The sequence below is a fragment of the Hylobates moloch genome, unplaced genomic scaffold (assembly GCF_009828535.3).
Source record: "Hylobates moloch isolate HMO894 unplaced genomic scaffold, HMol_V3 SCAFFOLD_4, whole genome shotgun sequence".
Classification (NCBI taxonomy): Eukaryota; Metazoa; Chordata; class Mammalia; order Primates; family Hylobatidae; genus Hylobates; species Hylobates moloch.
This window is the reverse complement of record NW_026652279.1, coordinates 48,216,090-48,237,106: the sequence shown is the minus strand read 5'-3', so window position 1 is coordinate 48,237,106 and position 21,017 is coordinate 48,216,090. Positions and strand designations below refer to the sequence as shown.

General features: G+C 40.8%; 1 protein-coding gene across 2 annotated transcripts in view; it reads left to right on the top strand.

The window, feature by feature from the left end:
* SIDT1 (SID1 transmembrane family member 1) overlaps positions 1-21,017 on the top strand; it is a 97,397-nt gene that overhangs the window by 17,931 nt on the left and 58,449 nt on the right. For both annotated transcript variants that reach the window (XM_058437504.1, XM_032150150.2), the window contains exons 2-3: positions 16,053-16,174; positions 17,176-17,346. In XM_058437504.1, the coding sequence (XP_058293487.1) occupies positions 16,053-16,174; positions 17,176-17,346 (293 nt within the window). The remainder of the gene's footprint in view (positions 1-16,052; positions 16,175-17,175; positions 17,347-21,017) is intronic.

Genomic DNA, 21,017 nt, shown 5'->3' with positions numbered 1-21,017 from the left:
GCCATAATGAATAATCTCAGTTGCTATAGGGCTGATCTCCCAATTATCAAGGTTTTGCTATAGAGTTCCAGTGGTAGAAGATGAAGAACACATGTCTTCCAGCAGTGGAAGATGAAGAACACATGTTCCTTGGGCAGTCAGTATATATTTGTATCGATGTCATGTGCCATCATTTCCTTTATCCAAGTCAGTGAGCTTATCTTTGTCAACTCTCTTTAGCTACAGAAATATAATTGGGCTTGCATTTGAGACTTTTTTTCTGGGTTTTTTTTTTTTTTTTTTGTCCATCCCTAAAAGAAACATGTAAAAATCCTTTGAAAGAGGTAGCTGTGTAAAAATCCTTTGAAAGAGGTAGCTGTAGTTTAAGAATTCCAAAGACCTTTTTAAAAAAAGTTTTAAGTTTTTTTCTTGAAATTTTATTTTATTTCTTTTTAAACTTTTATTTTAAGTTCAGAGATATATGTGCAGGTTTGTTTTACAGGTAAACTTGTGTCATGGGGCTTTGTTGTACAGATTATTTCATCACCCAGATTATTTTATCGCTCAACTAAGACTAGTACTCCTTAGTTATTTTTCCTGATCCTCTCTCTCCTCCCACCCTCCACCCTCCAGTAGGCCCCAACATGTATTGTTCCCCTCTATGTGTCCATGTGTTCTCATCATTTAGATTCCACTTATAAGTGAGAACATGCGGTATTTGGTTTTCTGTTCCTATGTTAGTTTGCTAAGGATAATGGCCTCCAGTTCCATCCATGTCCCTGCAAAGTACAAAATCTCATTCTTTTTTATGGCTGCGTAGTATTCTTTATCCAATCTATAATTGATTGACATTTAGGTTGATTCCGTGTCTTTGCTATCGTGAACGGTGCTGCAGTGAACATATGCATGCAGGTGTCTTTATAATAGGAGGATTTACATTCCTTTGGGCATATACCCAGTTATGTGATTACTGGGTCAAATGGTATTTCTGTTTTGAGGTTCAAAGTACCTTTTAAATCTCCCAATCTCTTCCCACTTAACAAAGAAGAAAACTGAGGGTAAGTGATATAAATTACTTGCCCAAAATCATGTACTAGTTTGAAGCATAGCCAGGAATGTAATTCAAGTTCCTAAGGGTATTTCCTCAAGATATTTCTACTAAATCACAAGATGTGCCCACGAGAGCACATCAGCTATGGTTATCAACAGCAAAAATAATTCTTAAATATCATATCATATTTTCACAGTCGTGTCTTTTGATCATGCAATTTAAGATTATGTCTGACTCCCTTACAATTACTGAAAACTGAAATGAGATTTTTTATTATCGTTTTCCCCCAGTGAATTGTCCAGCCACCTGTTTGTCTGTGTACCAGGCAAGCTGGGTTGATACTAAGTAAAACTGTGAAGTTGTCAAATTTTCTTTAGTGTTTCAAAAAGCCACAGCCTCCCATGAAGCATGGTCTTACCCTGACTCCCTGTGGATCCCGGGGGTAAGCTTTAGGGGTGTGTGTGTGTGTGTGTGTGTGTGTAGTGTGTATGTTTTATTTTCGTCAATGCTGGGTTCCTTCTTTGTGTCAGGAACAGGGCATCTTGGAGACCCGAGCAGTTGGCCTGTCTGTTACTTCAGGGAAGTGTTATTCCTGAGAACTGGTATTTCTGGGTCTCCACTAAGCCGCCGTGAAGATAAGCCATGACAAACAGGACTAACCGACTGTTTCTGTCCCTCTAGATTTAACTGCCCTTTTGTGAACAAAGTGACTCACACCTATCTTAAATAACCCTCTACCTGGAGCATATGTTATGGGCCAAAAAGTTGACATTTGAGCGTCCACAGTTGTATTTTCTTCTTTTCTCCTGTTTTCTAAAAAATATCCTGTATTTGCCTTCCCTTTCTCTCCATACCACCTTCACCAGGGAGGAAGAATTATGCTTTCTAAGAGTCAGACAGTGTTCATCTGGTTAACAAAGGGATAAACATTGGAGGATAAGGAGAGAGAAAAACAATGGTGAGATCTAGGTGTGCAATGAAGATTTGGGGAGGTTTGTAGACAGGGAGACTCTAAAATTGTTGTGAGGTGTGAGTGACATGGACAGAAAAGGAAAGAGGACATAGGTTCATGCAGGGGTCTTAGCTATAAACAACAGAATTCAACTGGCAAATATAAGCAGAAAAAGAATTCATTAAAAAGATATCCAGTAGCTCACAAAAGTAAGTTACTGGGCTCAGACAACATTTGGGGACCAAGGGAGACTATGCTGCAGGAAATTATAGCAGCAGTCATGCCGCAGGAATAGTTTGCTTGGGGTTCTTCCCCCACACCACTGCCTCCGCTGCCACTAGATATGGTCACCCCTGGACCCTCTGCTATGGACCCTATTGATATCACCACTGCCAGTGAACTCGAAACTCTCCCTTCATTTTTGTGTCATTTACTCACAATTGAATGTACCAAATGGGCATATCCGTCTACCCAAGCATGGGTCCTGTATCCGGCCCCTTTGACATCCATAGGCAGCCTTGCTTCCCACAAAACTCACACAGTGGGGTGGAGGAGGAGTGGTTCCTCCAGAACATGCAAGGGTTTTGGATGCTGAGTAATCCCAAAAAATACGCCACCAAATGTCTTCATGGAGGGAGCTGAAGCTGGGACGTTTGTTGGAAATAGCTTCATGGGCCCAGACATAGGCAGGGACCAAGATGTAACACGGGGAAAACCTGGGGTGCTGCTGCCATCTACCTTCATCCATTAAAAGAGGAACATCTCCTCTGAGCATCAGAGTGAATTCAAGTGGTATAGATCATCCCTGCCACAATGTTCTTTCCACGATTAGAAATGGTTTTCTCTCTTAAACATGGCCTTCCCTGAAGCCCCTTCTGCTTGTCTCAAGAAGTCATCTTTGAAGAGGAAGATGTTTGCAGACGATTGGTTTTGCTCATTTAGAAAGCAGTTTCCTTTAGGTAATACTTATATCCTGACAACACGTATTTAAAGTTATAAATGGCACCTGTCTGGCAATAAATTCTATTACAAAAATAAAAGGATGATAAGTGTCAGATCACAACTCTTACAATCATAACAATAATTTTCTACTACTTTTCCATCTTCAGAGCATTAATTAAGTAGGCCCCAGAATAGCTCTAGAAGATACTTGCCTGCAATGTATAGAAATAAAATCCAGGGCATGGATACTTCAGATCTGCCTCAAACCAGAAAAATAATTATTTTTCCTTTTTTCAATCCCCTCACAGGAGTATGAGACCTAGCAAGAGATAGAAAGAGACAGGAAAGATAAAGAGGAAAAAAGAAATCGTGCACAGACGATGAGCACATTCAGATACCTGCGAGGAGGCTGAACCAACCCAGGCTGTTGGCTGCCTCCCAGGAGCCAAGACTGGGGATGTCTAAAGCCAGAGGGAGGTCAGTGGGACTGAGAAACCAATGAAGCTGGACGTGGTGGCTCACGCCTGTAATCCCAGCACTTTGGGAGGCTGACGTGGGCAGATCACCTGAGGCCAGGAGTTCAAGACCAACCTGGCCAACATGGTGAAACACCATCTCTACTAAAATTACAAAAAATTAGCCAGGCATAGTGGTGCATGCCTGTAACCCCAGCTACTTGGAAGGTCAAGGCAGGAGAATCACTTGAACCCAGGAGGCAGAGGTTGTAGTGAGCTGAGATCGTGCCATTGAACTCTAGCCTGGGCAACAAGAGTGAAATTCCATCTCTAAAAACAAGCAAACCAATGCAAAAACTGAAGAACCTGGAGAGACAGAAAATGATTAACTCTTGGAGTGAGAGGCACAGGTAGCCCAGAATCGGTTAGATTCTTCAGGACATAATATCTTCACACCAGTTTCTATAAAAAATATCCAGGACAGTATTTCCCAAAGTGTGCTCCATGGAACAACTGCTCTTTAGGATAGTCTCACTATTTATTGCATGTTAAAAGGGTCCCAAGTGTAAGGGAGCTTAGTCATGTTTTGACTGCCCAATCTGAACCCGATTTGATGTGGTTGGGCTGTGTCTCCATCCAAATTTCATCTTGAATTGTAGCTCCTGTAATCCCCACGTGTCATGGGAGGGGACCGGTGGGAGGTAGCTGAATCATGGGGGTGGGTTTTTCCCATGCTGTTCTCATGATAGTGAATACGTCTCACAAGATCTAATGGCTTTATAAAGAGCAGTTCCCCTGTACACGTTCTCTTGCCTGCCACCATGCAAGACATGCCTTTGCTCCTCCTTTGCCTTCTGCCATGATTATGAGGCCTCCCCAGCCATGTGGAACTGTGAGTCCATTAAGCCTCTTTTTCTTTATAAATTACCCAGTCTTGGGTATTTCGTCACAGCAGTATGAAAATGGACTAATACATCATTCTTATGTGTTTGGGGGAAATTCTCCATTTCATGAGTATTAGCTAGACGTAGAACCCCTTTCACGACAGAAGATCAACACCAAGCACTTACTTTCTCATCCCCTCTCTTATTTTTATCCCCCATCAAGCTCAGGCATGGGCATGTGGCCAAGGTATTGCCAGTCAGATCTGCTTTCCCTAGACTTTGACTTGGGAACCAATGATACAAGAAAGCAACTGTTCAGCAGCATATGAGGCAACATTGAGTTTCCAGGGATGAGCATGGCAACATGGTCGTGGCACTTACAACCTTCCAAAGGCTTTCCTTTGTCCTTAGAATAAAGTCTCAACTGCCCCAACATGACTTATAACACTCTTCGGGATTATAATAGCCCTTTATGCACCTCATGCTCCAGCCAAACTGATTTTCTCTTAATTCTTCAAATATGCTTCTCTCATCGTTTCTCTTCTCCTTCCTTATGTCTTCTACACTGTAGCCTTTGTTTGGAAATTTATCTTGCTCTGCCCTCCCCCTACTTTTCTGGTTAATTCCTACTCATCCTTTAGGAAAATATTCCCCCCAAAAACTACGTCATGCAATCCCACAGGAACTTGAATGTCAATATAATGGCTTGCTCATTGGCATCCTGTTTGCAAACCTCTGATGTCAAAGAGAAGAGTGCTATGTCTACACTGCTGATTAACATATCTCCTGTGTCCAGAACAATGCCTCTCACAGGATAGGGAGTCAAACATTTATTGATTGAACAAAGTTCATCATAAAGTAGCCAGAACCTGACTGTGCATTTTTCTGTATTCTTGGCCTGCCAATGATTATCCTTCTCTTCAACGTTTTTCCGTGTTTTTATTGAATTGAACATTTTAATATAAAATGTAGATTATAAACCAAAGGATGAAGGCTTATATGACTATATTTATTCTAGATTATTGTTGGGCATCATGAAATTAGCGAGATGAGGTCTGGAAACTGCCTCTTTCTAGAAAAGTGCTCTGAGTACAAAATGCTGAGAATTTAAAAGTATAGGGAATAAATAGCTCCCAAGGAATAAACTGAACTTTCCAATGAGATGAATGAGCTCTTCCAGGCTAGCTGGAAGCCAGGCTGTGAAAAGAAATTAATATCCTACATAAGATGGACTATATAATCTTTTTTTTTTTTTTGCCCGAGGTGATTGGACTTATAAGTGTGTCTCCACACATAGGAAACAGACAGTCAGTAACTGATTGACCAATGAATGGATGGGAATGGAAACAGCTCTGCCTTCTGCACTCCCTGGTGCTCTTTGAAGTCACAAAACACAGTCCCGCATCATCCACCATTTGATGGATGAAGCTGCCCAGGGAGATAGGTAGTCTGGCATTACTGTTTCCATTCTACAATTGAAGAAACCGAGGGCCGGATAATTTAAGTGATTTGTCCAAGGCCTCCCAGCTAGTAGGTGTTAGTGCCAGAAATAAAATCTAGGTCTATATGTCTTCCTTTATTATGCCATAAATGTACAGAAGATAGTTTTAAAGGCTGAATCAGACCAAAGGAATTTTAAAACAGTCACATCAATAACTATAGAAATTATTTTCATGCTTATCTTTTTTAAAAAAGTATAACTTGTGATGGAAGTAGCTCAACTCCCTGCAGTAGTTATGAAAAGCTTGGGATGAAATGCTCCATATAAAGAGAATTACTAGCTTCTGATAAGAAAGGGATTCAGGACTGCAGGGCTGCTTTGCTCAGGGGCAGCTGTTTTTATACAACAGTCACTGGACTCTCCCAGAAGTCCCATCTTCGCTCAGCCAGCTGTGACATGCAATCCCGTGAAGAGTCTTGGCAGTGTTAAAAAGTAAACTGAAGCACAATAAGAATTTAAAGAGTGTATTTGAGCAAACAGAGATTCATCAATCAGGCAGCTCCAAACCAGAAGTGGTTTCCTGGGCTCAGCCAAGGGAACACAAGGGGAAGGTTTTGATAGGGTGAAAATAGAAATGAAGAAAAGAAAATATTTTATTAGTTACAGTTACACAACTGCCTTACTTGGTTTATCCTGCTGGAAAGTTCCTAGTTACAGAGCTGTAAGTTAGTCTGTGGCTTCTGATTGGTATGCCCTAAGTTTCTTTCTTTCTTTCTTTCTTTTTTTTTTGAAATAGAGTCTGGCTCTGTCACCCAGGCTGCAGCGCAGTGGCAGGATTTTGCCTCACCTCAATCTCCACCTCCTGGGTTCAAGCCATTCTCCTGTTTCAGCCTTCGGAGTAGCCGGAACTACAGGTGACCACCACCATGCCCAGCTAATTTTTTTATCTTTAGTAAAGGTGGGTTTCTCCATATTGGTCAGGCTAGTCTCGACCTCAGGTGATCCACCCACCTCCTCCCAAAGTGCTGGGATTACAGGCGTGAGCCACGGCGCCCATAATCCCAGTTTATGTTTACCAATCAAGCAAGATTCAGGACATTTATGAGGCCTAACTGGCTTTGTATGCTCAGGAATTCTTCAGGCCTGGCCTCCATGTTAATTTACTTTAACAGCAAGTAAGTAAAAGCTAAAGATAAGATGACAGTAAGGGAAAGGCTGAGTTTTGGAGAATAAGTCATTGCTTTAAAATCCTACAAACCTAATGTTATGGGTTGATTTGTTGTCCCAAAAATATATGTTGAGGTCCTAACCCCTAGAACCTATGAATGTGACCTTATCTTTGCAGATGTGACCAAGTTAAGATGAGGTCATTAGGGCCCCCAATCCAATGACTGAAATACTTATAAGAAGAGGGAAATTTAGACACAGGCACACACAGAGAACAGCATGTGAAGACAGAGACACACAGAGGGACCGCCATGTAACAACAGAGGCAGAGAAGGGAGTGATTAGCAAACAGTGATTCACACACTAAGGAATGCCAAGGGTTCATGGACACCACCAGAAGGCAGGAAGAGGCAAGGAAGGTTTCTATCCAGAGGAAGGTCTCAGAGGGAGCATGGCCCAGCTAACACCTTGATTCCAGACTTCTAGTCTGAAGAACTGAGAAAGAGTAACTTTGTTGTTTCAAGCCACCTACTTTGTGGTACCTTGTTACGGCATCCTAGGAAACTAACCTGATGACACAGAATCAAGCCTTGCACATTACTGTTCAATGTAATACCAACTTCACCTGGGTCCCCTGGCTATATTACTTTTCCAGGGCAGAGAAATGGAGAAATAAGCTATGTGAATGACGTCAAAGACAATGCCAAGTTCTGCAGCTGACTGAGACCTAAAGAGAGGCAGTTAGTTCTTCTTCAGCATCACATCCTGAAATATAGTTTCCATTTGCATATGAGAGACAGAAAGAGAGAGAGACAGACAGACAGACAGAGAAGAGGATCTGATCTATGAAGTTAGAGTAAGTGTTGACCATGGCAAATGAGCCAGGAGGGCAATGAGAGTATGTTTTGGGTTCTGCCACACCTGTGAGTAACAAGGAGCCTTTATAAAATGAGGGTTGTCACTCAGAAGTGGGCAAACACAAAGGCCAGCACATCATGGCTTCTTTTTTATTATTACTAGGAAACATTTTAGACATTTAAACAACTATAGAAAATAATGTAACAAGCATATATGTGCCTCATACTCAGCTTAAGCAATAAAAGGATAATTTGTTTCCTGTTTTTCCTCACCCTGATCCTCTTCCTCCATCCCCAAAAGTGACCTTTTTGGGGAGACAGTCCTTCATAGGTTCTCTTGATTTCTGCAAATCTTACAGGAAGGCACCAACTGAAGTTTTTTAAATACTATCATTTCAAGGATATTTGCATAGCAAACAGCCTCAGAAAGCAAACAATGTCTCCCCGTGGAGTAAAGGGAAGGCAGAGTTACTGTCTGTTATAAAAGACTTGGGTTTTCTAAGCTCAGGGTTCCTCTCCTGTAGTGCAACCCCCTGCACGTAGGTAGGTATCCATCTGGACCCATCCACGTCACCTTTGTAGTACTTGGGGACCAGAAAAAGTGAAACTAATGCTGCTTACCCTGACAAGAGTCATAAAATTATTTGTTTCCAACCCAGGAGACTTGTGTCTTCTCCCACTATCAATGACCCTGTGGCAAACAGGTGAAGTCTCAGATCCTTCAAAGTTCTTGAAATCCATTATTTTAAATTTGATGTTTATCATTTCTGAGTATATATATTTTACTGAAGATGTACAAATAAAAATATTGTATTGTTTTGCTTGTTTACGAAGTTAAATAAATGAGAAAATTCAGTATGTTTCCTTCAGCATCCTGCTCCTTCTCTCAATTTATCTTCTTGAGATTTATCCATACTGATCTATATTTCAGTTCATTTACTTTTAACCACTGTATAGCATTTCATTGCATGAATATAATTTATCTCTTCATACTTCTATTATTTAGTTTATTTGTTTGTTATTAGGTTGTTTCCAAATTTTATTGTTGCAACCAATGCTTGCAGTGAACATTCTTGTTTACGATTTCTTGTCCGTATGTAAGAATTTTCTTGTGCCTAAACTTAGTCATGGAAATGCTTAAATGTAATGTGAACTCATCTTCAACTGTAGTAGATATTGGCAACTTGCTGACTGAAGTCGTTGCACCAAATAACATTTTCATTAGCAATATGCAAATTTCTATTTCTCTACATGTTGCAAACATAGTATTGTCAATACTTGTGAGGCTTTACCTTTCTGATGAGTGTAAGTCCTGAATATCTTTCCACAGGTTCTTTGGTCATTCTTTTTATTTTTATTTTTTATATTTTGAGACACAGTTTTCACTCCCATTGCCCAGGCTGCAGTGTAGTGGCCCGATTTCAGCTCACTGCAACCTCTGCATCCTGGGCTCAAACAATGCTCCTGCTTCAGCCTTCTGAGTGGCTGGGACTATAGGAGCATGCCACTGCACCCAGCTAATTTTTGTATTTTTTTAATAGAGACAGGGGTTTCACCATGTTGCTTAGGCTGGTCTCGAACCCCTGAGCTCAAGGGATGCACACAACTCAGCATCCCAAAGTGCTGGGATTACAGGCATGAGCCACCACACCTGACCTGGTCATTCTTTTTAGTCGCTGTTCATATCCTTAACCCACATTTTCCATTGCTGGTGGTTTTTTTCTTATGAGTTTTAAGGGTCCTTGTATATTCAAGATACTGATATTTTGTCTGTTTTATATGTACAAACATCCCTAGTCTGTGGCTTGCCTCTTCCCCTCCTGTATGGTGTTTATATAGCTTCTTCATTTCATAGTAGAATAATAGATGATCCAGAGTTGGGTACAGTGGAGCCAGGGATTCAAAATAGTGATGGCAGCACATTCTGACCAAGCATTGCGTGGAGATTGGAACACAGGCTTGGGTTCTGGTCATGATTCTTCCATCACTGAGTATCCCTGGAGAGGTGCCATCATGTCTATCTCAGGCTCCTCCTCTGTACGTGGGATGGTTGGAGTAGATGGTCTCCCTAAGCGCCTTCCCAGATGTAAGGTTTTCTAACACTATGAGTGGAGGTCTTATGCATCAAGCAGGCAATGGCAGGACCTATGTGGAAGAGCCCAACTTGTAGGAAGCCTGTGCTGCTTTCCTGATTCCCTCTGGGGTAATCACATTGTCCTATGTGTACCCACAGTACTTGCTCACATTGCTACCATCATACTCGTCACATTATGCAGTTATTGGTGCCTTTTCCATTTGTCTTTCTGACTAGATTGCGAGCCTCCTCGAGGGCACGGTTGCCTTTAGAATATCTCCAGCACCTCCCATAGCTCCTGACTCAGGGCAAATCCTCAGTAAATGTTTGATGGATGAGAGTGGGAGCATGGGAAAGATGGGAGAGAGGAAGGAAGGAGGAACCTGCAGAAGTACACCCAGCAAACACAACCAAACACAGCACGGTTACTCAAACAGTTACACATTTGAAAAAAGGACCATCAGCAGATACTGTTGTAGCTGTTTTATAGGTGGAGTCAGTTTTTCAAGATCATAAGGGAAAACAGTGGTGTATTGAATAATGGAAATCAATAATCTCTGATTCTTAATCTAATATTCCAAATAATAGAGGCTACAGTCTCATTATTTTAGCAAAAATAAACTAGATTTTTGAATTGAATTCATTTCCATTCTTTTATGGAACAGAAATACATTCCTTATAATTTTGAACCTTTCCCTACTAACATGTTGAAAGATTGAAAGGAGAGTCTGTAAGCTTTAAGACCTTTCATAATTGTGATCTATATAATATCAGAGATGGAAGTACTTAAATAATTCTCTCTTAGCTAGCTATAGTTCAATTTCTTGCTTGTAGTAAACACAGGAAACAAACAAGATTTATGCAATAAAAGTGCTCTCGTTGTCGTGACAACAGGAAAAAGCAACAAGAGGAAAAATATTAGCTCTTAGGAATGGCCTTTTGCAAGGTGTCAGGGCCCATTAAGCATCGTCAATACCCTGTCCTTCATTTAGTTTTGCCTTTACACAGCTTTCTTCGCTGCTGCAAATGTAATCCAATTTTCTCAGCTGCATATTAGCCTCAGGAAAGGCAAAGCAAATTTTGGTCAGGGATCTTTATCCTTTCCTGGGGGTAGTCCACTATCTGTTCATCTTGAAAAACTGCCCAATGCCTTCTATCTCCTACTCTAATGTATTTTTCGCAATTTATTATACCAGTATCTGTGAGTTTGTTTTTATTATGACTAGTAAGAACATTATTAAATAACAAAAAGGTAAGTGGATTGCAAAAGCCAGACCAGGAATAAAATGAGGGGGTGGAGATGAACAGTGAAGTGGGATAATCATGGCAGTGATACATCTGTTCTGCCAGCCCAGTGTCAGCCTCAACAAACACCAGCTTCCAGACCAACTCTAACATTGGTGATCTCATGGATGTACATCTCGGAATAATGGGCAGTTGGCGAGTTGCTGACAAATGGAGTTATCCATTAGATGGTTTCTTTGGAACAATCCTTCCCAAAGTCTAGTCCCTATCCATGTACATCAGAATCCCCCAGCAGCTTGCTAAAAATTTATATTTTTAAGTTCTATTCTTGATCTGCCAAGTCAGAAATGCTGAGGGTTGACTTGAGGGATTTGCTTTGCTAAAAAGCACACTAAAATTTGAAAATCTTTGCCTTAGATCAAAGTGTGAAAAAAAAGATTGAAGGAAATACCATCTGACATTAAGTACTTAAGAAGGGAGGAGGAGGTTGCATCTTAGGTGAAAAAAAGGAGGCAGACAAGCTCCTTAGGTTTTATCTCAGTTCTGACTGCTACAGCTTTTAAGCCAGAACGAAGTGTGCTCTAAAAACACATGCTATATAATGCTGGTGAGTGTCTGTATTACAGCCTCAAAAGTGAGCCTGCTTCTAAGCTAATGCATTCTCCCAGGCACCAAGGATGCCAAAGATGAAGTTTGCAGCTTCCTAGAAGAGACAGGCAGGTAAACTAGCAGTTTAAATATCATGTGGTCCACAATGAGATGCAACTTTACACCCACTAGGATGGCTATATTAAAAAAAAAAAAGATAGTGACAAGTGTTGGCAAGGATGTAGAGGTACTGGAGCCCTTATATACTGCTTGCTAGATAAATTACTGGAATATAAAATGATGTACCTCTTTGGAAAACATTTTGGCAGTTCCACAAAAAGTGAAACATAGAGTTACCAAGTCTCCCAGCAATTCTACTCATAGGCATATGCCCAAAAGAATTGAAAATATATGTTCATTCAAAAATTTGTATACAAATGTTCACAGCAACATTGTTTATAATAGCTAAAAAGTGAAAACAACCCAAATGTCCATCAACTGAAGAATGGATAAACAGGATGTGGTATGTGCATGCAATGGAATATTATGTAGTAATAAAAAGGAATGAAGTACCGATACATGCTACAACATGAATGAACCTTAAAAACATTATGCTAAGGAAATAAGCCAGATACAGAAGAACACATTATTCCATTTATTTGAAATATAGGCAAATCCATAAAGACAGAAATTAGGTTAGTGGTTGCCAGGGATTGGGGGAAGGAAGGAATGAGGAGTGACTGCCAATGAGTATGGGTTTCTTTTTGGGGTGAGAAAAATATTAGAATTAGACAGTGGTGATGGTTGCACAACTTGGTGAATATATTAAAAACTACTGAATTGCGCATTTTAAAAGAATGAATTGTGTGATGTATGAATTATATTTCAATTTAAGTGATAAAAGAAATGGCCAAGAAAAAGTAATAAAGTTGACTACATTTTAAGGTTGCTATGTGTAGTAGAGATACCATATAGAGGTAATCAGAGGCCACACAGCACACCCACAAAAGGGAGGGACACCACTTATTTGGTAGGGTAGGCAAATGTTAGGGAAGACTTCCCAAAGGAAGACTTTAAGAATGAGGAAGATATCCAAGGTCAGTCAACACTGGGGACATAACCCTTTTGAGAAACAGTAATTGGACATGACAAGACAGTGGATCTGTTGGTAGCAAAGAAACTAGAGACGAAGGCACAGAAGACATCAAGAAGAGGGTTGAGGGATTCAAATCTGTGGAAAAAAAACTTTTAAGTAAGCGATGTTGGGATAACTGGAGAGCCAAATGAAACAAAGATAGGATTGCAATCACTCCTTATACCACATACGAGTATTGATTGCAAAGGGATTAGAGGTTTAAATAATTTTTTAGGATGAAACCATAAAATACTAAAAGAAAATATTAGCAAATTCTTCAGTAACCAGGAATGGTGAAAACTTCCTTGACTATGACTCAAAATTCAGGAAAAAGATTGAGAAATTTGACGACTTGAATCTAATGAAGCCTCTAGATCTAACTACCAGTTTGCAGGCAATACAGGAGATCAATAAAACCTGTTCAATGACACTGCGGGGTGCAATCCGTAAAATCCGGAACGTGGGTTCTTCTACAGATTTGTATTGTTGTTATGTGAGCTGCTTTCTTTAACAAACAAGTGTCCCCAAAAAGGAGAGAGAAGTACCCTTTGCGTTAAAAGAGACTCAAAAGACATATGAACCAAATACAATGTATGGGTCTTGTTTGTGCCCAATTTTTTTTTAACTGGAAAAAAATTTTGAAACAATTGAAAAAATTCAAACACTATGTGGATGTTAGTAATTTTTAGGATGATTAATTTTATCAAGTGGCGTAATGGTGTTGTATTTAAGTTCAAAAGAGAAGGCTTCGTGTCTTAGAGATATAGACTGAACTGTGGTGCAGATAAATGATACGATCTTTGGTGTGTACTTCTTTTTCTTTTTTTTTTTTTTGTTTTTTTGTTTTTTTGAGATGGAGTTTCACTCTTTGTTGCCCAGGCTGGAATGCAATGGCACGATCTCGGCTCACTGCAACCTCTGCCTCCCGGGTTCAAGCGATTCTCCTGCCTCAGCCTCCCGAGTAGCTGTGATTACAGGCATGCGCCACCACGCCCAGCTAATTTTGTATTTTTAGTAGAGACTGGGTTTCTCCACGTTGGTCAGGCTGGTTGAAAACTCCCAACCTCAGGTGATCCACCCACCTCGGCCTCCCAAAGTGCTGGGATTACAGGCATGAGCCGCCGCGCCTGGCCTGGTGTGTACTTTCAAACAATCCAGTGATGGGGGTGTATGGGAAATAGGAGGTATAAATGAAATAAAATACATTTGTTAATAATTATTAAAACTGGATGATAAGTACATGAGCACTCATTATATTATTCTTGTTACTTTGGGGTAAATCTGAAAATTCTTCAGAGCCACTGAAGGCCTTTTCAACAGGGGAATGAGGAATGACAGATGAAACTGCCCTTCTAGCAAGTGCAGCCCTGGAGTCAGAAGACTAGACGGGGGGCTGCCAAGGAGGGTCACTGTGATGCAGGACTGAGCTATGAGAGTGTCACTGGGGGTGGAGGGGAGGATCTGGGTGTGAACAGTATTAAAGAGATAGAAGCAAAGGAGCTAAAGAAGCAGGAATCAAAGATGAATCTCCAGTTTCAGGCTTAGATGAATGGCTGCATGGTGGGGCCATTCAACATTCAAGGGAATTCAGAAGAAATTAGAGTTAGGAGTGAAGGGAGTGATCAATTCCATTTCAGACACTTTGAGTGTGAGGTGCCTGTGGAAGATTCAGAGCTCAAGAAAGAGGTCTCGCTAGAGATATGGTGGCAATTTTCAGCTGCAGCATAATTTCCATGGAAACATGTAGAGTGTAGGCACAAGAAAACTCTCCCTTCAGGGCAAGCACTTCCTATCAAATTAGTAAGTTACTCTTGGGCTATTTTAACATTTGAAAAGCAATGCAGTGGCTTAAGGAAAATGATATGAGAACCAAATGGCAATACATGACATCTATGCTATTCTTTTTCCTCCTAATTTCCATTTTGAATGTGTGATAGATCATTAGGGCTTAATTGCAGGATTTTCTTGTTTCATTTTCTTTCTCCTAATAAAGAAGTTTTCAAGAGAATACCAAGGCATTAGAAAAACAAAATCTCATATGGAAGATTAAATTTTGTTGTTGTTGTTGTTTTTACCCTATCTCTCTTCTATTTTGTTCTCTTACATGTTGCCTATGGTATTATAAAAATTCAAAGAAGGCCAGGCGCGGTGGCTCACACCTGTAATCCCAGCACTTTGGGAGGCTGAGGCAGGCAGATCACTTGAGGTCAGGACTTCGAGACTAGCCTGGCCAACATGGTGAAACCCCGTCTCTACTAAAAATACAAAAATTAGCCAGGCATGGTGGTGCACACCTGTAATCCCAGCTACTTGGGAGGCTGAGGCACGAGGATTCCTTGAACCCGGGAGGTTGCAGTGAGCCGAGATCATGCCACTGCACTCCAGCCTGGGCGACAGAGGGAGACTCTGTCTCAAGAAAGAAAAAACAAAGAGAGAAAGAAAACACCAACACCATCTAGATCCAAAGTTACATTCACTTTCCTGTCTTTAAAATAACCACAATGGGGTTAAATTCTTGGGTTGATATGCGTGTATTCAGAGTTACTGATATAGAAAAGCATTTTGTGTCAAGGATTGATTTATACCTTAGAGCAAGGGAAAGAGAAGATTACTCAGCCCTGTGATATCTGTTCTAGGGAAGCGTCATGATTTATCGTTGGTGGGAGCATCAGGCCATCTGTCAGGCTTTAATAAAATGTGGTCATAACATTTTGATTTGAAACACAGAATGATTTACCAACCCAAAATTGAAGTTTTTCAGCAATTGAAGGTCTCACAGGATTTGTTTTTGAAGGAGGGTGGCTTTGTGTGTGTTGTTTTATTTTTAGATATTTGTTTCTTTAGCATTTATATTCAAATAAGAAGAAAAGCACATCAGCATCTTTCTTTTTCTGTTCTGGGTTCATTCTCAAAATCTTGTGTTGCCTGCTCCGTTCAAACTCCTCAGCTTGCTGTTTGAAGGCTTTATAATTTGGTCTCATCTAAAATTAACTGAATCAGAATTTTGGCAGGTTGGATTTAGGCACCATTTTTAAAAATTCTCCCCATGCAATTTCAATGTGCAATCAAGGTTGAGACCCACTCTGGTTGCAATATGAATGATGAGAAATAACTGGGGCATTTGGATTACCTATCATAAGAAGCAAATATCAGAAATTAAAGTGTTTCTGAGTCTCATATGGCAACTATGGTGTGTGTGTGCGTGTGTGTGTGTGTGTGTGTGTGTGTTTGCATGTGTGCAGGTGCACGTTTTGCATTACCTCTTTCTACCCTGCCACGCAGGTGACCGCCGTGAGGGTGTATGTGAACAGTTCCTCTGAGAATCTCAACTACCCGGTCCTTGTTGTGGTTCGCCAGCAGAAAGAGGTGCTGTCCTGGCAGGTTCCTCTGCTCTTCCAAGGACTGTAAGTGGGTTTTCTCCCAGGCAACTTCACTACATTTGGTTTTCTTCAATGTGCTAGAACTTAATTCGTCTTTTCCCCAATGAAAGGAAAAATCAGACATTTGGAATGTCAAGACATTCTGCATACGGGGTGCAAATAATGATCATGGTGCATTTCCCGACCTGTTCGCTCTGTTCAATTTTTAGATGAGCACTCTACCTAGATTGGCAACACCTAGAAGAGCTTTTACCATTTTAAAAACATACCATGATCCTCTGTAGCTTTGGGGTACTGGGTCAACCAATAGCCCTCCAATGGGCCATGTCCAGCAGTTAACATAAGTGAGTAACTCTTCCACTGTTCTTCAAAATGCCCATCGTGTGTCTGCATTCTTCATTCAATAATATTTATTGAGCACTATTAAGTGGTGGGTGCTGGAGACACAGCAGTGGAAAAACAACAAAGTGCCTGCCCTCCTCGAGTTTCTATTTTTTCAGAGGAGAAGTGTATAAGATACTGCTGCACTGATAAAAAAAATCTTGGAAGGCATGCAAAATGGACACATAACATTATTTTTAAAGATTGAAGAATTTGAGGACTGAAATACTAACTCTGGGAATCCAGGGCTTGGAATCCAGGGCTTTCTTTACTCTCTACTTTAGCAATAGCTTGAAGAGAGGAAAATGGAATCAGCTGGTTGTTTTATCATGACAGTTTCCCCGTCAAATTGGATATTTATTCCTCATTGAATTAGGAGAATGGCTTAGCGTAATGTAGATGCCGCTTAAGTGAACTAGTCAGCACAGAACAGTCCTCACATCTCTGTTATTATATCATACAATCCAATGCCAACAACACTAGTTGTAAAATTACTATTGATAGTTCCAGTCTAAAATTCAAAACATAAGGACTTGAAAACGAATTTGGAGAGAAGCAAAATGAGATAGGCTCCTTTCCCTGCTCATTCACTGAGTCTCTTTCTTGTCCTTGTTTATTTTTTTCCCCTATATTGGCTGCTTCAGATACCAGAGGAGCTACAACTATCAAGAAGTGAGCCGCACCTTATGTCCCTCAGAAGCAACCAATGAGACGGGACCCTTGCAGCAATTGATATTTGTAGATGTCGCATCCATGGCACCCCTGGGTGCCCAGTACAAACTGCTAGTTACCAAGCTCAAGCACTTCCAGCTCCGGTAAGCGGGACTTTCTCTGTTTACCTGTCTGTGTTTCCTGTGCTTGTGGATGCTCAATTCATCCTCCATCCTTACAGACTGGTACTCTGGAAGGAAATTATCTACTTAGCGTATGATTTTAGCACCTCCTGAACTCTCCTTCCCATAACTGAGCAGCAGGGCCTTAATCTATACAGAAGAGTGGGAGTGCATAAGGTAACAGTGGTTGACCTCACAGGTGAATCTGTTTTCAGGGATCAGTGTGAGGGTCCTGTCCAGCCTGAAGTCTAGGCAAGAATGACTGGTGACTAAATGCTTTTGTATTCCCAACCAGTGCCACACTCCTAAAGGAAGTTTTGTTTTAGTTCTAGGGAAGACATTAAGCTACTTTTCTTGTCCTTATTATTACTCCTGTTTTCTCCTTCCAGGTTAGTAACATAGGTAGGAATGTGGCTTTGTCCTTTCTTGGTGTGACTAGTATTATTTTCCCCGTTTTTTAAAAAACTAAAATAAACAGGCAAGCTCATCAAAAAAATAATCATGAGACTTGCACACTTCACTAAAGAAGCTACCCAAAGAGTCAAAAAAACACAACCTCATTAGCTATAAGAAATGTAAATTAAGGCCAGGCACAGTGGCTCACGCCTGTAATCCTAGCACTTTGGGAGGCCGAGGCGGTGGATCACGAGGTCAGGGGATCAAGACCATCCTGGCTAACACAGTGAAACCCCATCTCTACTAAAAATACAAAAAATTAGCCGGGCGTGGTGGCGGGCGCCTGTAGTCCCAGCTACTTGGGAGGCTGAGGCAGGAGAATGGCATGAACCTGGGAAGCAGAGCTTGCAGTGAGCCGAGATCGTGCCACTGCACTCCAGCCTGGGCAACAGAGCAAGACTCCATCTCAAAAAAAAAAAAAAAAAAGAAATGTAAATTAAAACCATAATGTGATTCCATTACAACTACCAAATTGCTATAATTTGAAAGCCCTACATTCCACTCCTTTGATGTATACCCAACTCCTAGATATCTAATTGTGGTATTCATTCAGTGGGATACTACACAAAAATAACAATGAAAAAACTATTGCTATACCCAACAGACACATCTCACAATGTTGAGAAAAAGAAGCCAGGCCAGGTGCGGTGGCTCACGCCTGTGATCCCAGCACTTTCGGAGGCCAAGGCAGGTGGATCACCTGAGGTCAGGAGAGCGAGACCAGTCTGACCAACATGGTGAAACCCCGTCTGTACTAGAAATACAAAAAAAAAAAAATTAGCTGGGCATGGTGGCAGGCGCCTGTAGTCCCCGCTAATCTGGAGGCTGAGGCAGGAGAATGCTTGAGCCCAGGAGGTGGAGGTTGCAGTGAGCCAAGATCATGCCACTGCACTCCAGCCTGGGCGAAGGAGCGAGACTCCCTCTCAAAAAAAAAAAAAAAAAAAAAAAAGAAGCCAGACAAAAGGAATGTATGCTATTTTATTCCATTTATATAAAATTTTAAGGCAGGCAAACCAATTCTGTGATGTTAGAAGTCAGAATAGTGGTACCTTTGGGGAGGAGAGAAGTGCATGGCTATGTTTGATGACAATTTATTCAAATATATGCTTATAACTGCACACTTACCTATAATACATGTTTGTTATATTTCAATTAAAAAGTTAATTTTTTAAAAAATCAGAATATTTCAAAATCATATATATCACTGTTTTGCAGCTTATTTTTCTGATCAGAATGTTTGAATGCAGTTTATAAAGATGTCTGTAGCCAGTAGAGTTGCTAATAGGACTCAAATATTTATCTTGGTCTTCTCTACACTCCTTGACATAGTGTTATACCCATACAGAAACATGGACTTTTTCTCAAGTCCCTCCATTAATTCTGGTGTTGAAAAAGGTGACATGATAATTTTAAGAGCGAAGAACACTCTATCCTCCACAAGAACAAGGAGAAAAAGATTCTCTGGTGAATAAGATCCACCCAGAGCAATTAAATCAGAGGCTCTAGGGGAGAGGTTTGGGCGCTGGTAAATTGTTTAAAGTTCCCCAGGTGTTTCTAATGTGCAGCCAGTGTTGAGAACCACTGCCCTAAAACAATTTCTAAATATGGTGCTTCCGTTTAATTTAATATATATTTTTTGAGACCGAGTCTTGCTCTATCACCAGGCTGGAGTGCAATGGCATGATCTCGGCTGCAACCTCCACCTCCTGGGTTCAAGCGATTCTTGTGCCTCAGCCTCCCAAGTAGCTGGGATTACAGGTGTGTGCCACCATGCCCGGCTAATTTTTGTATTTTTAGTAGAGACGGGTTTGACTATGTTGCCCAGACTAGTCTCGAACGCCTGGGCTCAAGTGATCCACTCGCCTCGGCCTCCCAGAGTGCTGGTATTACAGGCATGAGCAACCGTGCCTGGCCTAATTTAATAATTTAAAAATCTACTTGTGATATTTAACCATATAGGAATACACATTTGATGGGAGTGATAACATGTTACAGTACTTGAACAGAGTGCAGTTTGAACTGCAGAGAAGCCTTGCCTTTATCAACTGATCTCTGTCTTTAATCAATCAAGTGTCACCTGCTAGCAATGGCAGTGTCACTTGGTGGTAGCATATTTGAATTGTAGGAATGGTCTTCCATAAGGTTAATTAGAACCTTTCGAGAACTGAATTCTGTGAAAATAAAGTCATAAGGTCACAACTGTAGCGAGTGTTAATGAATTATTTGCATGCTAGTGAAACTGCAAATCTATTCCCTTATGTTGTTTTCTGTTTTTGCCTCATAATATGACTTAGCCTCAGCAACCAGACTTTAAGAGCATTTCAAAATCACATATTTACACACCAGCCTTGCTGGTGACCTGGAAATCCAGATGATGATGGTAATGGGGAAGAGCTGAGGATTGTGATGAGAACTGGGCTCAGGCATTGAGAGAAACACTGAAGAAGTAATTCCAAATCTCTAAGATTGAGTTTCTATTGTATGCTTTTGAGTGGCAGACTATAATGTACATGGAACACATTTTGGGAATTTTTTTCCCCTAGAATCATACATTTTAAGAACTGAAGGACCTTTGGGAATCTAATCCACTTGCCTCATTTTTACAGATGAGCAAACTGATGCCCAGAGAAGTTAAGTGACTTGTTCAAATTCACACAGCTATGAAAGGGCAAAATCAAGACTAAATTGTACTTCTGACTCCCAGTTCTGCGCTCTTCTCACCATAATGAGCTATTTCTACTTTCTACTTAAAATTGTCCTCCCAATTGTTTGTGTATCTCTAAGTATGTTTCTCAATTCCATGAAACATTTATTTAAATCCAACTTTACTAGCAGAGCACAGTGGCTCCCACCTATAATAATAGCTACTCAGGAGGCTGAGGCAGGAGGATGACTTAAGGCCAGGAGTTCAAGACTAGCCTAGGCAACATAGTCTCTAAAAAAATAAAAACTAAAAAAATTAGCCAGACATGATGGTGTGCGCCTGTAGATCCAGTTACTCAGGAGGTTGAGGCAAGAGGATTGATTGAGCCCAGGAGTTTGAGGCTGCTGTGAGCCATGATTGTGCCACTGCACTCCAGGCTGAGCAACGAAACGAGACCCCATCTCTAAAAAATTCCTTTAAAATTGAAACAACTGTGCTTTAAAGCATTGCTCCCTGCCATCTACCTATCCTCTGCACACACACACACACACAC